Raw genomic sequence first — 19,767 nt, 5'->3', positions numbered from 1 at the left:
TGGGTATTAAGGATTTCAGTGTGGCCAATTCAGTGGTCAAGTCAGGTGAAGTTAGCCACATGTATATCGTGAAGGTCTCCTAGTATGCAAGAGGAAACAGAGATATTTTGTCACTAGTATGTTTCAGAAATCTAATTGCTGCTGCAACCAATATTAGTGAGTAGAGAATTTACTGCAGCAACACAAAATGTATTTTTCATGTATTTTTATCTGGTGTTTCACTGAATGTGTCGTGAGCTTCATGGAAGAAGAAAATGATAGCCCTGTGAATTCTGTTGCTTGTTTTGTTCTCTCTCGTGGAAATACTTTTCTGTAGGAATAATGTTTGCCCTTTCCTTTCAGTACTTCAGTTTGTACCTCGAAACGTGGATATTGGGTTCTGTAACTTCAGCCAGCGCATTGAGAGAGGGCTGACAATGGCATTCCTGGAGGTGAACAAACACCAGGAGTTCTACAACTTCACTGTGCAGGTAAGAGGATGAGCATGTTTTGTGTCTGTCCCTTTTTCCCCCCTCACCTTTGCTTGTCCCATGTTTCATCCAGACAGTAAAATGAGTTAGGTCTTCACTGACTGTCACTTGCAGTCTCTAGGTCATGTAGAACTATGAGGCTTTGTCATGAGATCAGTTGGTTTTTCCCCCCTACAAAATAATATGGCACCATGCATCCCTCTGTTTACAAACTTTTTGAAAAATGATCCAAGATGATGATTGATATTACTGAATATGATAGGGTTTATAATTTCTCAAATAAAAACTATTCCAACCCTTACCAAAGTCACTCCCATCACAGTTTATTATAAAAGAGTAAGGTGTTGATATAAAGTTTTTGTTGGAAGAAAACTTTCAGGTCTCATTGCCCTGCTGGAGACCCTGTTAGGGAATATAGGAGTTACATGATCCTGCCATCATGTGAGCAAACATGCTAGTTGCTTCTGAGGTCTAGAAATACTCACAGTATATGATGTCTGTGACAGCTGCTGCTGGAACTTCACACATGAAAGGTATTGCACATGTGCAGAGCACTGAATCCCACAGCAGAGCTTAGAACTCCCTGGAAAGTCAGTAATTCAATTTAATGAGACCAATTCCCTCTTCTGTTTGAATTCTTAAATTTAATCTAACTTCGTTGTAATACCAAAATCAGTAAAAATTTTATTACGTTGTTTAACTGACACCATAAATACCCATCTGTGGTACCCTAAAATAAAATCAGGAAGAAAAATGGCATGAATTTTATTGTACCTAAGGCACTATGTAGTACATATAGAAAAGTGCTCAGAACTTTAAACACAATGACACAGCGTCACTGCATAGACTGAAGACAGAACATGCAAAACAATTCCTTGGACTATCAGCTTAGCCAACTTACTTTAAATACTTCTTATTTTCCAGAAGAGTTTATCTACGTGGACACAGGTGCTGTGTGTATCGGTGCCACAAAAAGGCTTCTAACTGTTGGTGGGTTTTGGGTGTGCATGGTGCAGGAGATTTTAACCAAGAGAACATCCATTTTCAGAACTTTTTTTTACCATAATCAATCCTTTTCTTCTGTTCCATGCAGTTTGGCATTCATCTAAGGTTTATGACTAGATTTATTTTGCTGACTGCCTTGCTAGGTGTTTTTTTCCCATCATTTTCTGGGCTCTAGCTTTCAGATCATTCTGGATTATGACTGACCTTAAAGAATAACTCTTTGAAGTTAGCTTTGCCTCTTTGGAGACTCAGCTGGCTGAGCCAATCTGGATCAGATGTTCCTCTGTCTTGATGTGAATTGCCCCCCTCTTCATATTAGAGGGGGGAAAAAAAAAAAAAAGTCTGTCAGGGAAAGGATGGAAATGGCAGTGATTTGATTTTGCTGACCCTGCTTCAATACTGTCTTTTCAGATACTGAATATAACTCTGAGCAGGCCTGGGGTGGCATTTCGACAGGGCCCTGTGAGCATTGTTTTTGCCATCCGAGATAAATACGGTTTTCTAAATGGGTCTGAAGTCAGCGAGCAGCTCAGAAACTTGTCCGTGGTGGAATTCAGCTTCTATCTGGGCTTTCCTGTGCTGCAGATTGCTGAACGTGAGTATTTGCTGTTACCCAATACTGCAAAATACTTTTGTCTAGTATCTTCCCTCTCTACAATTCTAGAGTAATTTTGTGCATAAGTGATAATGCAACTTCAAGTATCCAACTTGCATCCTGAGTTCTGCAGAGCAATTCTACGCCCCTTTCTGCTCACATTTTGGTGTTAACAGCAACTTGCTGCATTTGTCATCACAGTTTCCTTTTGTGCTGGGTCAGCTGTGCTTAACCTGGTTTCATTAGTCTATTGGCCTTAGTCCAGATTAAAGAAAAAAGAAAATCACTCAGATCAGTATTGTTGTGAAGTGCAGTCCAAGGTGTGTCTGTCTCGTTATGTCTACAGAGGCCTTTGCTAATTCTCAGCAGGGTTTACTGCTTTCAGGATTGTGCTGCACTTAACTGTGTCTCTGACTTCTAGAAAGTCTGGGACACTGGCTACATAGACTGGTATTTGCCCATATCATGTGAATTAGTTTGTCCATATAGTCTGGTATGTTTCAAGGTAGTACCTTTTTCACTTTTTATGTACATTTCCATGGCAAGCCATTTTTTTCAGACCACTGTCATCCTAAACGTAGATGAATGGGAGCTGCCTGCATAACCGAGCCTTCTTGACACTCAGCATTGCCAACTTATATTTGGTTAGATTTTTCAGATGATTCAGGAACATAAGCAAGATCATGAGAGAATAGTACTTGCCTTCCCCTGCTGGTGGGTGTTACTGACTCAGTCCATTAGTGCCCCATTTCTTCTTTTTAATTTGCTTTTTCGGAGTTATTTCTGTGAGTCGTAGAGATACACAACTGTGAAATGAACACCAGCTACTACTACTAGGCCTGATTTTCCACTAGATGTTTATTGCAAAACTCACTGTGTCAGATGTTGTGTATGTCAGTGCAAATACTGCAGAGTGACTGTCAACAGAAAAGTTGCTCTCCTTAGCACCTTTTGATCTAGGTAAGATGATTGCACAGTATACTTCCCCATTTACTCAAAGCAGTATTGGCGTACTAACTTTTAAAAGTTTTTAACTTTTTTGAGCATTTTTGATCCCTCTACTCCCATAATCGATTAAAAAATGTATGAGGTTGTTGACTCATTTTCTTTTGGCATTTCTGTTCTCATTTGGTCTCACATAGAAGTGTGAGCTCTATGCAGTGGTAGGTCTATTTAGTGGAGCCAGGACCAAAAGTTTTGAGAATCCCTGTCCATAGATGACTAGCATTTCGTTTTACCCTCTGAAGCCACAGAACATCTCATGTTGTGGGCTATGGTCTTTATGGCTCACTGAATTCAAATTAAATGTTGGTCTTGGCGTCAATTGCTTGAAAGACGCTTCTCTTTACTCTGTGTCATCTCTTTTACACATTTGCCCTTGATTTTAGGTAGCTTTTAATCTCTGGTAATATTTTTGGTGTTGAGGGGTGCTTTTTTTTCCTGTGATGTAGTACATCAGCTCTTACAGCTTTTAGTTTTGTCCACATATTCTGAAATTATATTTGTAGTGCATTTGTAGGTTGCCCCTTGTAGAGAATCCATCTTCTGGATTGTGCAATGGAGCTACAGTGCGATTAAGTGATAACAGAATTTCTACCAAGGCTGGTGTATCCTGAAAGAGAGGCTGGTCATAGGGGAAAACATTCCTGTTAAACATGCATGTACATGGTTCTCCTCGGGGTTGGAACTAGATGACCTTGAGGTCCCTTCCAAACCAAACAATTTGATGATTGTATTTTTCTTTCCTGGTGGTACTTAAGAAATTTGAAATTTCCTTAATGCTTGTATCAGGAGCTCTCCGTGCACAGTGCCTGGTCAGTGGGGATGATTCCAGGCCAGTGCCAGTGGAGCCCTGTGGTCACTCACATGTCAGTTAGAAAGCCAAGTAAAGTAGGATGAGTGAAGAGGTCAGGATTTTTAGGAACTATGAGATCTTCCCAAAGATTGCAATGTAGAAAACATGAGAATTTGGTGGGTAAGGTGTCCTAAATTAAGGAACATCCTGTCAGTGTTGGACTTGCTTGCTGTTAGAGGAACTCATATTTACTATAGATTGAGCCCATTGCAGGACAGCACATTTGGGTTTGAACTGGTCTAGTTTGGTCCCAGTAGGTGCTGTAGGCACTGTTCTGGAATACCAGCTGTGGTGCTATTTGATAAGTTGGCAAAGTGAACATAGTTTCTCAGATTGCTAGAGCTGCGGGTCCTTCTGTCAGCGAGCACAGAAATGACGAATGTAGTTCAAATGCTTTTATCAGTGAGACAACCACAGCCAGTTATTTTTAGCTGTTTCTACAGTTTTTGACACTGCTGCTGTGACTGTATTTTGAGCCTAAGGGTTTTAGATGTTCAGTATTCAGAGCCAAAAATGCTGTCCAAAGGCTCAGCAGCATTGGGCAGATCCTTCTTGAAATACCTTATTCAACAGTCTGTTGAGGGTGACCAACAGCCAGATCCTCAAAGCTACTTTGCCAGGGAGATGCCTAAATGTTTTTGTTTTCTAGGCTCTGGACTTTGCTTTCATGCTTTGCCTTGCTCTACAGAGCAGCTGTAGCAGGGAAGGTGTTACAACACCTTAGATTGATATAGCTGCTGCTTTAGTCTGTGCAAATAAATACGTACCCCTCTGCTTTCAGTGTGACTTTTTCTAGGAGTGTTGGATATTTACATGTAAACAATCTATGTACGTTAGTGTTTATGTGTAAATATGAAATGTTCCATGCCATACTGTTGGAGTGAAAGCTCCTCTGGACTCAGGCCCAGAGAGAAGCCAAAGTACAGGGGCTGAATTAAAACCGTTAGACAAGCTGAGATACATGAAGCTACACCAGTGAAACAGAAATATGGATTTTTAACTTTTAGTAGAAATATATGCTAAGTGCCTTAAACATTAAAAAGCTGTAGCAGAGACCTTAAACACAGTTTTTACTGCAACAGTGTTACCTTTTCACAGAATACTTTACTTTAGACAAAATATAGATAGAATTACACTGTTCACATTTTTTAGATAGGGTGTTCACATAAACAATAAGGGCTGATAAAAGCTGTATACCCAAATCTGTATAATACCTATGTAACACTTATGTAAGGCTTATGACTGTTAGAATTAGACCAGGATAGGTTCAGAAAAGAAAACTAGAATCATGTGTTAATCTTATTGGTCAGTTAACAAATATAATCCACACTTCTGTAAGAAAAAAAAATTATATATGGAGCATATAGAACATATAGAAGAAGCTGGTTTTGCCTGCTGCTGCTGTTGCTGCTTGGCTTTATCATGTAACCCCCTTCGAACTCTGCCTTCAAGAAAGCTGTGAGACTATGAAATAAAGAACTTAGCAGAACAGCAGCCTCCTCTGCTCTCTTACCCTGGTCCGAGAAGGAAGGGTATCCCATCAAAAGCTCAACACCATACTGTTCTGTGCCATTTGTGCCTTAGTTATCAGGCATGCTAACAATTAATACTCTGGGTGTGGTGACTTTTCTTTATCCCTTAAGGACTCTGTGTATGATTTTATAAGTTTTGTAGTTACATCTGAAGAAATGATTTGTAGGTGAGCTGAGTGTCAGGGCTCAACCCCCAGCTTGGGCGTTGAAGTTGATCATGCCCAGGAAGAGCTACTTACGTATCTCAACATTGAGACCGTGACATCAGAATCCCAAACATGAGCCTTGTTCGAATGAATGTATTTGCTCCATGCCAGTTGTTCACTTTACACTACCTTGCGCACACTGTCCTCTCACTGTTTTTATTCACACAGATAATATGTCCTGCTTATACTTTTAACTGTGTGGTTTGTCCCTGTGCAGTACATCGTTAACACCAGGAATTCTTTGTCAGTTTTTTCCCCACTCATGTAGAGTCAGGATCAGGAGTGAAAGTTGTTTGACAGATTTGGACTGTTCTTTGCAGGAATAGGGCAGTCAAAATGGCCAAACCTGGAAAGTTCCAGACTTTCTTCTTTCCTCACAAGACTTCTAGGTGACTTCAGCAACATGTTTCTATTCAAATGTCCAGTTTATACCTTTCCTATGCTTATTTTTCATTGTCCACCTTATAGCTCATATTTCAGGTTGTAAATTGGTTAAATGGTCATGACCTGCATGTCAGTAGAAAGAAAACCAAGTCTAATCACAGGGTTTGGATGCTAGTTCATTAAAAATAATAGGAACTTAGATATTTGGTATCTCTTTATGGCTGGTAAATTTCTCAGAGGACAAGCAAAGGCTAGCTGTGGAGTAGATGGGCAATATTTGCCTTCATGAACTTACCCTGAATAAAGCTCTTTGTTTTTATTAGGACTTTGGGTAGAGAGAGTTGCCTTGGGACTTGGTATTTTTTCAATGCTAAGTAGCATTTTGATGCATGTCATCTATTTTGGCTGTCTTGGAGATGTTGCAAGGCCAATAGGAGGATAAAGATGAAGTTGTATATGGTCCAAGGACTGCAGAGATATTTGACAATTTTTTCCTGGCTTGATTTTGGAGCAGATTTTAAACGGACACGGTGTGTTGCTGTTGCCCACTCCCCAGTATTTGCATGAACCTTACTTTCCAGTTAATGCCTTCTTGTTCCAAATACTGCATTCCCTCCATGCTTTCAAGTACCGTTCTTCATTTATCAGAAATAAGAACGGTCTGCATGATACTGGTTCCATCCTGCGTGGTCCCACACATCTGTAGGAGACAGTCAGAGATCCTTGGAGCATCTGGCAGTGGCCATGCTGCCTGAGTGATGTGCTTTAGCCTGCTGTCAGTAGGTCTCTGGGTGACCAGGTGACCCTTTCCCTTTTCATTCAGCATCGAATCGATGCTGTTACACGGTGTGGTGCTCCAGGGCTGCGTGTTAGAATCTTCTAATGATGCCAGCATCTACTTCATTAATGCATCCAGAGTCGTTAGCAGACCAGCTGCAATCTAGCTAATAATTGCATTTTGTCTATCCAACTTCCCCCTCAGAATAACAATCAGTCAGTGCTGTTTATAATTGTTAGTTCCAGAGGACATTAGAAATCTTGCAAATATGATCTTGCTGCAGTGCTGAGACTCCAGATGAGCTCAAGATCTGGCCACGTGTGTCAGTGAGACACTGGAGTGACCTGTGGTATAAGAGTTGGAACTGGGATTTGCTGACTTCTGACAATTTTCAGCATTCTTTGTCAGGTTTTAGAACCTAGCCTTAGCTGGCAGCAATCACAGTGCATCTTCCTTTTCAATGTCAAGATTTTCTGCTCAAGTTGGTTTATTTTTAAGTTGCATTAATTCCGTGAAAAGTTTAAATGAATAGTCACCCAGCAATTTGCATGAATTAAATCATTTTCAAGTACTAATTAGAAAAAGTGTGAAGAGCACATTAAGTATTGAAGCAAAACATGATTTTGGGTTAAAAGAAGAACAAACTCAGAACTGCTAGCAGTTCAAAGCATTATGGTCTCTGGAAGGTTTTTGATTTCCTTATCATGCTCTTTCCATGCTTTGGAAAACAACAGAATTAGTTTTCAGTTTAGTTTATGCTTTTTTTTTTCCAGCTTCCATTTCTAAATTGAAGTAAACAATTGCATGACTAGAGTAAATAGAATTTCAGTCTCAAAGCTATAATCAGAAGACTCAAGTAGCAGGATGCCAAAAATGAATGGGTGTGTTTAAGTGGACTCTGAAGTGCTTCTTGCTTGTCTGAGAATTTTGGAAATTGAGTGCATCCTGATCACTTGTATAGAGGGCCAGTGTTTCCTGTTCAGAAAAAAAGGACCATTTTCTAATACCCTTCTGAATAGTAAGTCACAGACTACCAACCAGGTGGTCATCTTGAAGCTCGTAGTGCTATTATTGAAATAAAGGTGGAATAACCAAATTTTCTTTTTTTTTTTCCCCCAATAGGAGTTAGTTATAAATCTGTGAAAATAAAAGGTAAAATGTAACTAATGGCTCTTTTTTTTAGCCTTAACAAAAAATTTCTTAAGTGTTTTAAGGGGCAAAAGAATCAGCTTTTTGGTACACTGACAGAGGACAGCTTGTCTACAAATTCTTGCACCATTAAATTAGAAAAACTTTAGTTTTCTACTTCTCTGAAACGTGGCATAGTGGCAAACTATTCCGCAGCTCTAAACGTCTTTATTCTAAATTGATCCAGCATGGGCCAGGTCATTTAATTGTTACGTGCTGCATTCTTTCTGTCCATGCAATGGTTTAAAAATTAACCTTTGTATAATGCTTAGCAAACTGCATCTGGATTAAATATTTTGAGAAAGTTAAGACCATTCCTTTTTCTTATTGCCATAGTGAAGCTTAAGACTTCCCTTGAGGAAACTGTTGGCCCAGCCCCCATCTTCACTTCTTTCCCAACATGTCTTTACTGCTCTCCAGTGGAAACCTTGGGAAAAATCTTATCTATACTGAAGTCAGTAGAAACAGACTTTTTTCCTTGCTGGGGCAATGATTTCACTCTGGAGCAGAACTTTTTGGGAAAAATTTAAAAATTAAGAAAGCTTGGAGCCACTAAGCCAGACATAAAAGCCATGAGGTTTGTTTACAGCAGTGTTTCTGCATGCAGTCAGTTGTGGGTTTTGTAAAAAAGGGAAAAAAAAATTATCAAGGTGATGTTTTTTGAAATGCTTCCCCCTGCACAAGTCTGGAGCACAAATAATGTTTTTAGTTCTTTGCTTTACATTTATTGTTTCCTTGTAGTTTCTGCCTCAGAGAAGGTCTTATTTTCATCCTGAGACACTCCCAAGTTGCCTCATTACCCTTTGAGCAAGAGTCTGATCCTGCAGCTAGCTCAGTAAGAGTCACCATTCAGACAGTGAGCTTTTAAATTTCTGGGAGCAATGACCTCGGTGCAGCAGCTTGAAGTCTTTCACGTAATAAATGTGACTGTTTCAGTTAGCTTCTTTTTGTTAGAGACAAACTCGGCGGTGTACGTTCGGAGCACTCCCCTTGCCATTGTGTCAGCATTGCCTCAGGAGCAGTAAAGCATCTGTGTAAATAAGATGCTTGCTGACAGTATAAATTATGTAGTGGCTTCTGGTTTTGTGTATGTTGTTCAGAATGCTGTTCTTATGGATGTTTTTCCTCCATTCTGTTTTTCCTTCAGCCTTTCATTATCCTAAGCTTAATGTGTCCCAGCTGATGAAATCTTCCTGGGTGAGAACAGGTACGTACAGTCTGTGTGAGTAAGTAAAAGTGCAATTAGTTTTGTGAGTGGGATAACTAGCCTGCATAAATATCGATGGCTTAGGGGTGCTGCATTTTTATGAGGTAATAACATGTCTGAGCTGAATAAATTCTAAAACCAAAGGCCCAGTGACCCGGAATATCTGGGAAATATAAATCCCTGGTCTAGAGTTAACTACTGCAATTCCTTGATAATGCACACAAAGCACTTTTTGTCTGTAAGGCAGTTCATTCTTGAAACAACTCAGACTGTCAGGCATAAAGTGTCTACTCTGCATGTTGTCAATATGCCACATTGATTTTTAGGTATCTGTTTTAAGTGAAAATTAAGATTTTTATTTGTGTGACACTTTCTACCAAAACATGCCTGGAATAAAACAGAGTGAAAATAGATGAATTCTGAGTGCATGAAAGAGTTTAATCACATTTCATTGATCTCTTCTGATTCATTCACAGAAGATCCCTCCCACCAAAATCTTCTCAATGTCTTATTCTGTAATTTACAGATGTGGCTGAGCTGTCACATTTAGGTGCTCAAAGGCTGTTGAGGTTGCCTGCCTGCTGTAAGTCTGCTGCTTTTAAGCCTGACTAGTGAGGAGGCTGTGCCTACCAAACTTGTTCTTAGGGTGCAGGTGCCCCACTGGATACACTTTTGTCTTCCTACAACTTTTACTACCTGCAGTTCACTTGTTGCATAGACTTGTTCTTTTTTCCAGGTTTCCTCTCACCACTCACCACTTTAAGCAGGAAACCAAGTTGCACCTTAATTTCTGAAGCCCACATGGTTTGCTTTAGAGAAGAATTTCAGATAATGCTCACTAATGTGGGAGAAGCTCCTATGTGTGTCTCGTATCCAGTGTCATCCTTGCTTAGAGATTTATGTTGGCTTTTTTGGCTGCACCCATTCCCTTTCTTGCTCAGCCTTAGGTTTGTCCATTGCTGCTGAAAATTCCCTTAGCTCCTGCAGTAAAAAAAGGGTTTTTCCAGCTCTGAAATCTCATCCCCTTGGGTTTTAATAAACTTCCTCCCTGTAAGATTTTGAAAGCCAATTGCAGCAACTTCTTTTTTTTTCTTTGCTGTAGAGGAATTCCTTGTAGTCTCAGTTCTTGCAAGATTCTGGGAAGAGCTAGTAGACTTTGGCTGGGTCAGTGATTTCAGTCAGTTTATTGTATCGTAAGGGTAATGAATCATGACATAGGAAAATGATAGAATCTATGCATGTAAAGGTTTTCAATATCAAATTACCCAGATATATGTGCATGTATCCCAGTAGTCATAAAACACTGGGATATGTGGTGTTCTCCCTCTGTTGAAGAATACAATTCATGCTATTAAGCGTAATTCATTGATACTGAAATCCAATACACAGGCAAGAGCAGTTTTCTGCTTGGTGTATATAATAGCCTTAGGTCACTGTCTAGTTTGCTATTTAATTCTCAGATACTTAGTCTGTGACTGAATTCAGAAGACAGATGCTGTTTATCTCAGTGAGAAATCATGAAAATGTTTCTGTTTTCTGACATCTGCAGTGAAAAGTTTTAAATTGAAAAACTGGCTTTAATATATTTGTTTTTAAAAAACCCCTATATTTAATTGATTTTTATCTAACTGGCGGCTTTTCATTAAGCACCACACTTTAAAAGAAAAGGTGGAAACACAGAAAAAGGGGCTTCTGAAAAATAGAAACAGTTTTAGTGGAGGGGAATTAAGACTGAGTTTATTTAATGCAGTCAGCAGTGAGTTGGTTTGCTGTCCTGGAGGATTGCTCAGTTGGGTCATTTGAATGACTATTGCTCCATTCACTCCACTTTTCTCTAACTGCTAGTAAAGGTCCCCCTTTTTTCTCATTTTCCCTCAGGGATTCCTCTCAGCATTAGCTGCCCAAGTGAGCCAGGGTACCTACTTGCCAAGTGAGCAGGGCTGCTAACCATTTTTTTTGTGCTGTGGTTGGCATACTTGCTAATCTTATCAAGGGAAGTTGCACTTGAATACACAGCTTCATTCATGTGCTGCTGTTCTACTTTTTCTCCATGACTCTGAGCTCTTGCCCTCCCCATCTCCAACTCTGTATCACTTCTGAACACAACACTTTGACTGCAGTTAGTTGAAGCAGACAATTTAGACTTAAGTTTTCTCTTTTAGTAGTTTTTGAAAATTCATGGAATGTTCATAATTTGATCCAATTTTAGAATTGAAATAGTTTCCTTCTTATCCTGGGTCTGTCTGGCTTGGTTAAGGTTCCAAAAAAGTCCTCTGCCTGAATTTCTTTTTTCCACCAGATTACTTATTTTGAGTTGTTCCCACCAAATGTCTCCCTTTTCCAACATGTAACCTCCAGCTGAGCAGGTCAGAATTCCCATATAAATACAGGTGCTCTCGAATCGTCCATGAGCTGTCACAGGGCGACTCAAAGCTTGTAACTGAAGTGGAGGAGAAGACACTGAGAAGTTTTACTAATGAGTTTGTTTTCTTGGGTTGCTTTCTGTGCCATGCAGTTCTCCTGGGAGTCGTCGACCAGCGAATTCAGGAGGAAGTGTTTCGGGCTGAGATGGAGCGGAAGCTCGCTCACCTGTTAAACGAGGCTTTGGTCCGAGGGCGGATATGGAGACGGGCCAGTTTTGCAGGCAGCAACATTGTGCAGGTATGAAGAGCTCAAAATCAGAGGATGAAAAGTAAAGGGTAATAAATTGCTGAATAAATTAACGTTGTTCAGGTTTTGAGCTGAGAAATGTAACTCAAAAGCATGTGTCACATTTAGCTAGTTGATGATACTTGTGTTTTACACCTAAAACCAGGATTCTTCTTGTCTCTTAAGCTAAACATAACAAATGGAAATAACTGATAAGTTCCTACTAAAAATTTCTGATGGCTTCTTAGAAACAACATTGAAAATTATTTTACCAACATCCTATTTTAAAAGCATTCTGTCTTGTTTAGCTTACATGAGGTGCCTAGCAAAAAAGGAGACAGGATGATCATCTGAAAAAAATTAATCTGCTGGGACAGCTACTTCACAGTTCTCTTGGTTTGGTAGTGGTGTAGAAATACAAAATAGAGTCGTGTGCATCTTGATGCAACAGTAGAGTAGCACGTTCTGCCCCTTAACATCTTATTTGTCACAGTACTCCTGGTCACAGGGTTGGATTTCTGGTAAAAATGATTAATCATGCCAAATTTTGCACACATAGCAACTTTTGTTATTGTTATTTTGATTCCAGTGCTGCTTTAAAGTTTTGTCACAGGCGGATTTATTTACATAAAGTCCAAGAAGACTTGGATTTTTAAAGTTTTAAATTCTTATGTGTTCTTTCTAGTCAGTTCGACAATCTGTAAGCCAAAGTACTTTTTAATGGCTCATCATCTTAAAATTTTCCAGCTTATTCATTGACAGTTGGTTTACCCTCCCAGATGCCCTTTTGCATTTCAGATCTATTGTCTTTATTTAAATTAATCCTACAGTTTTTGCTGCCACTGAAATTTCCAGATGTTGGGATAGTCTTACTTCTGTTTTCCTGTTTCAGAAACATCTGTTTCAGTAATGGAGATTTTATTTTATTTTTCTTCTGTACAGCTTTGAATTGCTGCAAATAGGTGTCTGCTTCAGATCTTCTATTCCCAACACCTCCTAGTGCACTTTGTTCATTATGCCTTTGTCCTCCCTTTGCATATAAATTAAACAAATATTCCTTATGTTGCTAGTGAAGATACCACAGCCTATAAAATGTGTGTGTTTAGATTAGAGTTTTATGACTTTGCACTATAAAGCTCAGGTAATTTCTTTTTTCATGCACAAAATTATGGGCACATCCTTTTTAGACAGAGAGTAGTATTTTGGAAAGTGAAAATACAGCATTTTTCTTTTGACTTTGTATTACTTACTGGGCCATAAGATGAGGTCTGCAGCTCGTGTTCCAGACAGCAGTGCTGCTCATTTATGCCACCTAATTAGTGCAAAGAGCCTGCCAACTGCTGTCTTTGGGCAGAGGAGGATTCTGTTCATTACAATCAGCACATCTTACCATCACAGGGCTTCTCCAGGTGCTCTCAGCCCACACTTGCAAGTGGTTAGAAATGTAATGAAGGAGATGTGGAAGAAGGGAGGCTGAAGAGGTACCTTGCAGCGAGGTGTGTGATGGGTGTCCTGCTCTCCTGGGTGAGAACAGCGGGTACCTGCAGGTGCTGCAGCACCTTGGTAGCTTCCTTGGCAGGATGTTCAGGTGTGTGGCAGGTGAGACAGCCAGAGAGGCTGTTGTGTGCAGCTGGACTGATGCACCTGGTCGTGGGCTCCAGAGTGAAGGATGGCTTCTTTGAAGGGTGTTCCCCTGTTAGCTGAGGATCTTGTCCATAGGCATCTGCCATGAACCTTTTCCTGCTGTTAATTCTGTTCCTCATAGCCAAGTTTATAAGCTCTGTTTGAAGTGTGTTTGTGTCTCCTGGGAGAGCTAATAATGTTTCTTGTGCTTTATATTCAGATTTTCCCATATATATTTCTTGCACACAAATCAGTGACTGCTACGATAATAGAGCACAATGAAGTGAAAATAAGAACAAAAGCTGCCAGCAACAGAAGTGTTGCATAGTTTTGTTAACAGAACATGCATATATCCATTAAAGACTAGACTCACATTTCACTTGTGTTGTGACCCTGTAGACCAGAGTTTTTCCTGAGGTGAAATATATTTATAGTGTATTGAAATGTGACATTTCTAAGCTCTGTGGAAAATCAGGACTGCAGGTCAGGAGGTGAAGCAATTATTTGTGAATGTTACTGCAGGCATATTAGTTTCCTTTCACGTGCTCAGGAAATAGAAGTGATACGTTGTGAGGTTTAGATTTCATTTCTAAAGGCATGTGTTAGTACCTAAGAATGTTAAAAATTATGCTTTAAACCTAGACATTTTGAAGAAGAGCTTTGGAGGGTGCCCAAATAGCAGGCTTTCCCCTTCTGTTGGACTGACTGTGCTGTTAACAGGTGGCACTCCATGACAAAAAGAGAAAAAAGCCTGTAACCATTATCTACAAAAACCCCTCTGAAGCCTCACACCTGGTTGTTATATTTCTGATAGTTCCACTGATTTTCGTATGATGTTGTATTAATGTTTCACAGAGTGAGCCATATATATTTTCAATATGCATCTTCTGTTGCTGCAGATTTGAAGGCACATGCTTAATGTGGTTTGCATTGCATCTTCAGAGACCTATGCTATATTTTGTCAATAGTTTACTGTAGTAATTCTCATTGCATTTTTTAGGAAGTAAATGGCTTAACTGTAGTTTAAAAATAGACCAGCAGCTAATAAAAAAAAATTGTTTTCCTTCATTTCAACATGCTTGGTCCTTTAAACCTAATAGAAAGTGAAAAGATGATCCTAGTAAATGAAACAAAGAGGAGTGTTCTGATTGAAAGAACATGTTAGGCAGCATTTTAGTTGCAATATGTGTGAGGAGGTAGCAACTATGAGGGAATGTAATGACTGAATTGAGCTTTTCATTAAGGCAGACATTCGTTCTCTTGTTTTTCTGGTGACAGCTTATGTGTCTCTCCTGTCTGAGGAAAGCCTGTCTTGCTGTGAGTTCTTAGGTTTATAAATGAAACATTTGGGTGCTGCTGCTGCTGCTTCACCTTTTCCTCTGAGGCTTTTGGCCCCTCCAGCAGCCGTCCCAGGCAGCAGTTGGCCCCTCTGTCTGGTTGCTCACAGCCTGTTCCTATATCTGTGTGCTGTCCAAAGCACAATACAGCTTGAGTTAATTGCCCAGACACTAAAATCCTGCTTTTAATAAGACAGAAAAAGGATCTTTTTTGATTATTTTTTTTCCCAAGGTGATGAATGAAGCAAAGAAAGGAAAATAATACTTGTGCACGAGCTTTGGAGATTGTGTGTGCATATCTGCTTGTTTCTAAGTAGTGCTCGTGCCTTTGAGACCCTGGAACAGTTCACCCAGGGGTTCCTTGCTCCTGTGGGTTTGCTGACCAGGACATCCCACTAGCTGGCTGTGACTGTAAGAATGCCTTGGGAGCTTCCCTACCACTTGTATTTCCCTGCTTGAAATTACGAACTAGATTTTGTTACCAAGGCAACTCTGTTCACTGACCTATGATATTCACTTGAAAACACTTTTTAAATTAAATTTACTGACACCTGAACACAGTTAAGCCTTTCCTCTGTGGAGGTTAAATGCACATCTAGTATCAACAAAGATGGTATCATTTATGTACACAGAAGTTGAATTAGTCTTTTTGTCTGGTTTTTTTTTTCCCGTCCCATTTTCTGCCTCCTGTGTTTGAAATTCTTCTGTCTCCTCCCTCCCTGTGTCATCCCTCACTGTCAAAGTGTAAATGTAAAATGCTTAAATGCTTCCTTACATGTGGGCTGCTTTGCTGGATGCCTGGAAAATAGTATTTGTCTCTGCTTGCATTCTTAGCACTCTCAAGGACAGAGACTAAACCAGTCTGAAGCTGCACAAAGCGTGTAATTTGGAACCATGTGTCACAAAACTTAGAATACAGAAACACTATAAAAAATAGGCACAGTGACTGTACCTCAGTTCCATGACCAGATTTAAAACAGTTCAGCCCCAGTATGCCATTTCCTCTGTTGCAGCAAACTCAGAGGCTAGTTAAAACAATCAATAAATAAAATTTAGTGAATCAGTGTGACAGAGATGAAAACTGAGGTACTGATAGTGTCACAGTTACTGTGTTTATGTACAAGTCTAAGTGTCTTGTATTTGCTTCCAGACTACTGTGCTAGTCATCAGCTTTCCCAGAACAGAAATCCATAACCATTTCCCTATGGTTTTGGAATTTTGTCTGCAGCTTCTTTCTCTGTGGTGTGAGCAGTCATAAAACATTGTGTATTCAGAATGAATTATTTCAGGTAAAACTTAGCCTAAAATAGTGAGCTTAGTTTGTCAGCACTAGCCTGCACCTCCACTGAACTTTTTCGTGCTTGTTCCCATGTTCTTTATACTGTGCTGAAATACTTCCAGCTACTTCTTCCTATCTCCACTCTACTGTTCTCACTCATCCCTGTTCCTCAGCATAGGGAGCTATATGCTGTTGTTTTAAGTTCTGTGTTAAACTTTGTAGAGTTCAGTTGCGACAACTTGCACTGGAGTCTTGTCCTTCTTACCCTCTGCCTTTTCTAAAGGCAGCTGTGGAGAAGTTCCTTGGTTAACCCGTTCAGTCAGGTTGGGACTGTTACCTGGTGTGTGTGTGTGTGTAACACACATAATTATAGTGCTTCTTGGATGCTTCACAAGCCATAAAATATATGACAGTTCAGTTAGAGAATTTTCTAAATTTCTCTGAATCCGTGGCTTTGCTACGCACAGAGGGCTTTAATAAAATTTAAACAAAGAACCCATTGATTTTCAGTCCCATGTGGCCTTTGAACTCCCTGACCCTCCATGTGAGTTAAGTGCTGTTTGGGAAGGTTTCTTCTGTGCTGGAAGCAGAGAGCAGTCTGTATGCCCTGCTGCTCTGTGCACTGAGAGCAAGCTGTGGCAAGCCAGCTGAAGCAGACATAATATAAAGCTGTAGACATTTGTTAACTAATTGTATAGTTGTGTTCCATGAAGCCAGATTCAGGTTTATAGCTGCTGAATATGTCTGTTGAATTGATGCTGTTTTGTTACCTTCAGCCAGGGATTGGTTGCCCCTTAGCTGGTGGAAGAGTGAAGGGTGTTCCGCTGAGCAGCAGCATCGTTTAATGGGTCCTGTTAGCAGCTCTTGCTGTGTTTCAGAGATCTGCACATTTTTCTGCTCTATTTGTAGATATTCTGTTTCTTGCATCAAATGTGGCTGACACTGAACATTTATTCTTTGCTTTCAGTTGATTTGTCCTAGAAGACAATTTTATGACAATTGTGCTTTCTCTTGTCTCATTTTTTTTTCCCCCTCTTTTTTTTTTTAATATAGATATACACACACATCTTGCTGTTACCATTCCTGGGAAATGCTTTTTTAGAACATGTTGAGTTGCTGTTCCCTAAAACCAGAATATCATTCCTGTTGAGCTAGAAGTTGCACTTCTTTCCTTCAACATAATTTGTTTAGTTGGAATCTAGGAAAGAAAACAATACAAAGCTTTGCTTTTGTAAGCTTCAGACATGCAAGCATTTGTGTGTTTGCTTTACTTCAGGCCTATGGGCAGTTTCTGAGATTATAATTTATTAAATATGTACTTTATAGCAGAAGGATAATTCTGAAGGAAGCAAAATACATTGCTCTATTTATGTCAATTCCTTCCAGAGCCCTTCAAACTTTATTTAAAAAAAAAAAAAAATCATGACCCAATACCTCCTACTATTTTTTGTCCTAATTCTTGTTTGAGCTCACCCTTACATGGTAAATGGTTAAACAGAGGAGAGTTGTTACATAAAAAGATGTAATTTTACAGGAATTCAAAGTTATGTGGTTCTCATATGCAATGTAGATGTTTGGTGGTTAGAGAGTATCTACAGGGCTTCCTCATAGCATGCATTCTTTTGATTATTAATGTCTTTAGATGTAGGTAGGAAGAATTGCTTCCCACAGCGTCAAATACATTCCTTCCTGAAGAAGGGTGGATGCCAAGGGGAGCTGTTTGGAGGATGAAGGTGGCTGTGCAAGCGCTTAAGTTGAATCAGAGCAAACAGTTTTATTTGATGCTAACAGAATATTCGCCTGTGTAGCTGCTTAACATTTAGAAAAACTGGAGCAAAGAGGTGTGTGTGTTATGAATAACAAATCAAAGTTATAGTAGGTATCTAGAGAAGGGAAAAGTGCAGTCACACTTCTTACTTCCTACTAACCAACAATTGCTAAAGGCAGTAGAGGATTCCACGGTGGCATCTTTAGGGTGAAAGCAGTTCTCTTACTTATCAGATCTGTACATTGTTATGATACAAGTAGGGGGGAAAAAGAATGGTTTGTCATAAAAATGTATCATACAAGCGAATATCTCTTGAAATTTTCCTTTCTGTTACAACAGGGCAGAGAGAGTATGGACTGTAAGGCCAAATGTATGGGACCTCCAAGCAAACACAACTTAAAATGTAAAAGCTTTGCAATTTCTTTTCAGATCGTGAATGTGTCACGGTTAGTTGGTGTTGATAACCCTGTGGAGCTGATCTACTTTGTGGAGGACCAAGATGGGGAGAGACTGAGTGCTCTGAAGTGCTCAGACCTGATGAACAGAGTCGATATCCAGCGGGCTGCCATCATCCTTGGATACCGCATTGAAGGCAGCGTTGCACAACGTAAGCCCTGTCAAATCCACACCGATGCCAGCAAAGGCAAACAGGAAGGGTGTCTTTAGCTTTGGAAGTTACGGCACTGTACAGTGCCTGCTGTTGCAGTGTTTTGTTCTTGGAATGCTGCAGCTATGACACTACTGAGGAAATCCATTTTAGCAGCCTTGCAGTGAGCTACGCGGTGGTGTTTGGCTTTTTAAAGACCCCGCTGAGCTTAGGGTTGCAGCAGGGTCCTTAAGTCAAGCCTCACTGCATTCACTCCATGCTTGTGCTGGAAAAGTACTGTGCTAACTAAAGACCTTCCTGCCATTCTCATCTCATCCTGCTAGTCCAGTATTTCTTTAGTTTATCTTGCCCAGGAGCTTGCACAGACCCCACAATTGTGAGATGGGAGAGTGTTGGTATGAAATGGGTGTTTCCTTCAGCTGAGTAATGGCAATGAAATTTAACACAAGTCACTGCTTTTTTGTCTGAGTTACTTTTTCTGTGAAAGATGTACACTCTTGGTAGTTGCGGCATTTATTACCTCCACTGAATATGATTGACTTTGGTTTTATTTGTTTGTCCATCAGTATTATATATTATATCAATAATATGATCGTCTAATGAATTTAATATAAAAGTAATGTGATTTTTTTATTATCTATACATCAGAATGAATAGGATAGGTCATATAAAGTCATACAATTACTTTATTCAGGAGGCTTGGTATAAAAATGATTTTCAGTAAGTGGCGAGACAGAATACCTACTCAAAATTCCATTTTACAATTAGGAAGGACATTTAAAAGTGTCTTAGGAACAGACAGGTATGATTTGCAAAATACCTCATTGGTATGAATGCTTAATTACCTTTTCTCATTTCTGTGCAATATGGAGGCATGAGCTACATGGTACCACAGGGTATTTTGCCAACAGAACAAGCATGTGTTTGATACTTAAAATTCTCTGCAAAAAGAAAAATAAGAAAATAGTAATAATTGCACCATCTGTATGTTTCTCTAAATTTTGTCTCTCATTAAAACAGTTGTGTACAGATAGGTCCGTAGCTCATATACATCTGCTTAATATCCATTAATGGACCGTAATGCTGGTTAGACAGAAGTGAAAGAAGTTGCAAGAATAAATTCTCTTTACAAAAATAATAAGTGTTGAACAAACTTCATGAAGTGTTTATAGCTTGCTGTGCGTGTTGAAACTTGTTACATTTGACCTGACATTAGAAATTTAAGAGTCAGAGAGTCATAGAAATCTTTAAATGCTTCTTATTGGAAGAAACTAGACCAAGAAA

General features: G+C 39.6%; 1 protein-coding gene across 1 annotated transcript in view; it reads left to right on the top strand.

Annotated features, from left to right (window-relative positions):
• Window positions 1-19,767, top strand: part of KIAA1549 — a 143,063-nt gene that overhangs the window by 81,899 nt on the left and 41,397 nt on the right. The window contains exons 5-9 of the mRNA XM_082279621.1: window positions 343-470; window positions 1,887-2,070; window positions 9,161-9,220; window positions 11,736-11,881; window positions 18,306-18,483. Of these exons, the coding sequence (XP_082135747.1) occupies window positions 343-470; window positions 1,887-2,070; window positions 9,161-9,220; window positions 11,736-11,881; window positions 18,306-18,483 (696 nt within the window). The remainder of the gene's footprint in view (window positions 1-342; window positions 471-1,886; window positions 2,071-9,160; window positions 9,221-11,735; window positions 11,882-18,305; window positions 18,484-19,767) is intronic.

Source organism: Coloeus monedula (genome assembly GCF_965178545.1).
Source record: "Coloeus monedula genome assembly, chromosome: 4".
NCBI classification, from domain to species: Eukaryota; Metazoa; Chordata; class Aves; order Passeriformes; family Corvidae; genus Coloeus; species Coloeus monedula.
This window is presented reverse-complemented; position numbering and strand designations above follow the sequence as displayed.